At 36.9% G+C, this 6,000-nt stretch overlaps 1 protein-coding gene across 3 annotated transcripts in view; it reads left to right on the top strand.

Annotated features, from left to right (window-relative positions):
- The window catches only part of mon2 (MON2 homolog, regulator of endosome-to-Golgi trafficking), an 84,800-nt gene that overhangs the window by 45,123 nt on the left and 33,677 nt on the right, over positions 1-6,000 (top strand). For all 3 annotated transcript variants that reach the window (XM_079810182.1, XM_079810181.1, XM_079810180.1), the window contains exons 21-24: positions 2,263-2,373; positions 2,445-2,620; positions 4,833-4,995; positions 5,081-5,374. In XM_079810182.1, coding sequence (XP_079666308.1) covers positions 2,263-2,373; positions 2,445-2,620; positions 4,833-4,995; positions 5,081-5,374 — 744 coding nt within the window. The remainder of the gene's footprint in view (positions 1-2,262; positions 2,374-2,444; positions 2,621-4,832; positions 4,996-5,080; positions 5,375-6,000) is intronic.

Raw genomic sequence — 6,000 nt, 5'->3', positions numbered from 1 at the left:
CAATGTTTCGCGAGACTTGCGAAAGTCATAACTTATTTTTATATATATAATATAATTATTACCATTTGACAGTAACGGAGGAACGCCACTGAATGTAACTAAGTAAAAGTACAGTTTTTTCACAAGAAATTTACTTGAGTAAGAGTAAAAGTACCCATCTTTAAATCTACTCTAAAAGTACAAGTTACCCAAAATATTTACTCAAGTAAATGTAACAAAGTAAATGTAATTCGTTACTACCCACCTCTGTGTATATATATATATATTTACTGTTTTGTTTGTCATCTTTATCTATTCGTTTGGCTTAAAATATATTTATTTATTATGCATTTATCACTTCTTTATTTAAATGGATTATATTTATTATGTAAATAATTTATTTTATTTATTTATAAATAATGTTTTGCTTTAAAGTCATATTTGTTAAGTATATTTATTTATTATGTATATATAATTTATTTACATTTATTGTATTTATTATTTATTTATAAATAATGTTTTGAAGTCACATTTGTTTTGCTTACATTTTATATTTATTTATTATGCATATATAGTTTCTTTATTTAAATATATTTTATTTATATACCGTTCAGTTTTTAAAGTCTTTGTCCATTTGACTTTATTTATAATTTACACAATTTAGCTTTTTTTTTTCCTGTGTACTTCGGCTCTAATCACTAATGATATTGTTTCAGGGTCTTGAAATCCTCCTAATATTGCTGAAACAAACATTACTAATATCAGTACAACTAATCACAGTTAATAAGTGTAGTAATGAGATGAGCCCTCTTCTGAAATATTGATATTTAATATTTGTCGGTCTGGTCTGTCCTTGCGGTCTTTGTCTGCTCTACTCACACTTCTTCTGTAGTTATATACACACTAAAGCACCATTCATGTCCTCACGCTGTCTTATTCCGTCTTTCCCCTTCTCTGTCTCTTGCGACATGTCTGTTTTGTAGAAGGTAAGTGCTGAACTCTCTTCTTTTGAAGTCTGAAATGTTCTCTGTGATGTTTTCAGGAATGAATCGGCCTCCATTTTGTTTCATTTCATGTTTGTGTTGATGCGTCAATCAGATGTTTTTGTTTTCAAAATGATCTTGGCATTCAATCACATCTGTGATCTACAAATCCAACAAATGTCTTCTCTCGTGATCTTGCAAATCAGTCCATTTATATTTTGTGTAATAAATGGATGTTTAAATGCTTTATTTGCACTATAATTTTGTTTATAACCAACATCTATTGCTTTGCTTTTCTCTTGTGTTGATGTTATTTTGTCCTTCCATTTGATTCGTCTTTATTTATTTCATTAAAGGATTAGTTCACTTTTAAATAAACTTTTCCTGATCATTTACTCACCCCCATGTCATCCAAGATGTCCATGTCTTTCTTTCTGCCGTCGAAAAGAAATCAAGGTTTTGGATGAAAACAGTCCAGGGTTTTTCTCCATATAATGGACTTCAATGGGCTCCAAACGGTTCAAGGTCCAAATGACAGTTTTAGTGCAGCTTCAAAGGGCTTTAAACGACACCAGATGATGAATAAGGGTCTTATCTAGAGAAACCATCAGTTTCTGAGAGAAACCCAGCAGTATTTATGCTATTATTTTACCTCTTAACAGACGAACGTGATCATCTCTGAGCTCAGCCATAACTTCCGCTAAGTGAGGTCAAAATACGAGCGTGGTCATAGATATATCGATAGTAGATGCCTCATTCTACTGATCCGTGCGGTCGCTAATGAGGCATCTACGTATATATCTATGACCACACTTGTATTTGACCTCACTTAGCGGAAGTTATGGCTGAGCTCAGAGATGATCACGTTCATCTGTTAAGAGGTAAAATAATAGCATAAACACTGCTGGGTTTCTCTCAGAAACTGATGGTTTCTCTAGATAAGACCCTTATTCATCATCTGGTGTCGTTTAAAGCCCTTTGAAGCTGCACTGAAACTGTCATTTGGACCTTGAACCGTTTGGAGCCCATTGAAGTCCATTATATGGAGAAAAACCCTGGACTGTTTTCATCCAAAACCTTAATTTCTTTTCGACTGCAGAAAGAAAGACATGGACATCTTGGATGACATGGGGGAGAGTAAATGATCAGCAAAAGTTTATTTAAAAGTGAACTAATCCTTTAATGGGTGAATCTCACCCGATGTGCCCGGGTCATATTTCACCACAAAATCAAAAGACAATAATAACGAAATGATGTGTTGCATCAGAAGATGAAGCCTAACATGCCATTGTTTTGTCAGGTGTGCCAGCATCCTAACACTCGAATGAGGGAGTGGGGAGCAGAGGCCATTACCTCCCTGATCAAAGCTGGACTCTCCTACAAACACGATCCACCGCTGTCCCAAAACCAGGTAGCAATCCAGTGGGATTTGAGTTTGGTTCCTGATTGGACAGCACTTAACCAATCCCCTGTCCTCCTCAGCGGCTGCAGCTGCTGCTTCTGAACCCGCTGAAGGAGCTCTCCAACGTCCTTCACGCTGATATCCGGCAGAAGCAGCTGGAGTGTGTCCTGCAGATCCTACAGAACCAGGGAGACAGTCTTGGACCGGGATGGCCTCTGGTACTGGGGGTCATCGGAGCGATCCGCAATGACCAGGGGTGAGACACACTGCCAAAACTAACGCCCTATAAAATCCGTTTTATTTTTTCCCAAATTCCGTTTTTTCCATTTTAATTTTTGCTACTTCGTTTTTTTCCCGTTTCAATTTTTGGGAATTCTTTTTTTTTTTTTTTTTTACCCTTAACTGTTAAATTATATTTATTTATTATGCATTTATCACTTCTTTATTTAAATAGATTATATTTATTATGTATATAATTTATTTATTTAGATATATTCATTTGTTTTATATTAACTGTTTTGTTTTAGTCATATTTATCTATAAGTTTTGCTTAAATTATATTTATTTATTATGCATTTATAGTTTCTTTATTTATTATGCATTTATAGTTTCTTTATTTAAATGTTTTCACTTATATATATATATATATATATAATATATATATATATATATATATATATATATATATATATATATATATATATATATATATATATTATATATATATATATATATATATATATATTATATATATATATATATAATTATATAATATAAAATATAAGCAAAACAACTGGACAAATACGACTTTAAAGCAAAAAAGTATTTATAAATAAATAAAATACATAAATAAATAAGTAATAAATAAAATAAATGTAAATAAATTATGCATACCGGTATATGATAAATAAATAAATAAATATAAAATATAAATAAGCCAAACTGACCAAGACAACTTCAAAACTAAACTGTTTATATGTATTTAAATAGATTTTATTTATTATGTATATAATTCACACCCTTCAGGGTGTCATGGAGAGGTGAAGTGTCTAAGTCACATCATCTAGCCACTGGCGTTCCCCAGGGCTCAGTGCTTGGACCACTTCTCTTCTCCATCTACATGTCATCACTGGGATCGGTCATTCAGAAACATGGCTTTTCCTATCACTGCTATGCAGACGACACTCAACTCTACTTCTCATTTCAACCTGATGATCCATCGGTTGGTGTTCGTATCGCTGCCTGCCTAACAGACATTTCAGCCTGGATGAAGGAACATCAGCTGCAACTCAACCTTGCAAAGACAGAACTACTTGTGGCCTCAGCCAAACCAGCACTGCTTCACAATCTCTCCATTCAGCTAGGATCATCAACCATAACTCCGTCCAGGACAGCCAGGAACCTTGGGGTTGTGATCGATGATCAGCTAAAATTCACTGCCCACATTACTGCAACAACCCGGTCCTGCAGATTTGCACTATTCAACATTAGGAAGATTAGACCCTTCCTATCAGATCATGCCACACAACTACTTGTACAAGCTCTTGTTCTCTCCAGACTGGACTACTGTAATGCTCTTCTAGCGGGCCTTCCGGCATGCACTATCAAACCCTTGCAACTGATCCAGAATGCAGCGGCGAGGTTGGTCTTCAGTGAGCCGAAGAGAGCACACGTCACGCCTCTCCTCATCAGTCTGCACTGGCTGCCAATAGCCGCTCGCATTAAATTCAAGGCACTGGTGCTCGCCTTCAAAACATCCACTGGCTCTGCACCAATATACCTAAACTCGCTCGTTCAGACTTACACACCCTCCAGGAGCTTACGTTCTGCCAGTGAGCGACGCCTTGTGGTGCCATACCAGAGAGGCATGAAATCGCTCTCACTGACCTTTTCCTGGACCGTTCCCACCTGGTGGAATGACCTGCCGATCTCAATTCGTGCGGCCGAGTCTGTAGCCATTTTCAAAAAACATCTAAAAACACATCTCTTCCAGCAACACCTGACCGATCGAGAATAGCACTTATCATTCTATTCATTGTCTGTCTGTCTAATTTATTTATAAAAAAAATAAAAATAAAAAAAAACATTCTGTTCTGTGCTAGATTAACTGAGACTTGTTACAGCACTTGCATATTGTTGCTCTTGACTGCTCTAGTTGCTTCTATTGCCCTCATTTGTAAGTCGCTTTGGATAAAAGTGTCTGCTAAATGACTAAATGTAAATGTAAATAATTGTTTTTATTTATGATTTATTTATATTTTATTTATATTCATTCAATTATATTTGTTTTGTCATATATTTATCTGTGTCTTCAATTATATTTATTTATTTTGCATAAATCATTTCACATTTATAAATGTGTATGTGTGTGTGTATATATATATATATAGAAATATACAGATTTAGAGATGATCTGCTTTAAAGTGTTGATCTTGGAGAGTCTCATTTGTACACATTTCCTTCCACAGTGAATCCCTCATACGAACAGCGTTCCAGTGCCTGCAGTTGGTGGTGACCGACTTCCTACCCACAATGCCTTGCATGTGCCTCCAAATTGTGGTGGATGTAGCCGGCAGCTTTGGGCTCCAGAACCAGGAGCTGAACATCAGCCTGACGTCTATCGGCCTGCTGGTGAGGAGTTCTGCTAGTAAAAACTCAACAAAAAAAAAGTTCCTTTGAGTAAAGTGACTAAAAATCTCCCCTTTGTCCACTGCAGTGGAACATCTCCGACTACTTCTTCCAAAGGGGAGAAGCCATTACAGAGGAGCTGGAAAAGGAGGAAGCAGTTCTCTTGAAACAGGCCCAAGATAAAGGTGAACTTCTGAACCGACCCTTCCACCCTGCACCGCCCTTTGACTGCCTGTGGTTGTGCCTGTATGCCAAACTGGGCGAGTTGTGTGTGGACCCACGGCCGGCTGTGAGGAAAAGCGCCGGCCAAACAATGTTCTCCACCATTGCTGCTCATGGAACGCTGCTGCAACCACCGACCTGGAACATTGTGGTTTGGAAGGTACTGGATCAGATTCGACCAGTGACCAAATTAAAGGATTAGTTCACTTTTAAATAAACATTTGCTGATCATTTACTCACCCTCATGTCATCCAAGATGTCCATGTCTTTCTTTCTGCAGTCGAAAAGAAATTAAGGTTTTGGATGAAAACAGTCCAGGGTTTTCCTCCATATAATGGACTTCAATGGGCTCCAAACGGTTCAAGGTCCAAATGAGAGTTTCAGTGCAGCTTCAAAGGGCTTTAAACGACACCAGATGATGAATAAGGGTCTTATCTAGAGAAACCATCAGTTTCTGAGAGAAACCCAGCAGTATTTATGCTATTATTTTACCTCTTATCAGACGAACGTGATCATCTCTGAGCTCAGCCATAACTTCCGCTAAGTGAGGTCAAAATACGAGCGTGGTCATAGATATATCGATAGTAGATGCCTCATTCTACTGATCCGTGCGGTCGCTAATGAGGCATCTACGTATATATCTATGACCACACTCGTATTTGACCTCACTTAGCGGAAGTTATGGCTGAGCTCAGAGATGATCACGTTCGTCTGTTAAGAGGTAAAATAATAGCATAAATACTGCTGGGTTTCTCTCAGAAACTGATGGTTTCTCTAGATAAGACC

Source organism: Gobio gobio (genome assembly GCF_949357685.1).
Source record: "Gobio gobio genome assembly, chromosome: 25".
NCBI classification, from domain to species: Eukaryota; Metazoa; Chordata; class Actinopteri; order Cypriniformes; family Gobionidae; genus Gobio; species Gobio gobio.
The sequence above is the reverse complement of the archived record's forward strand: the minus strand, read 5'-3'. Positions and strand labels throughout refer to the sequence as shown.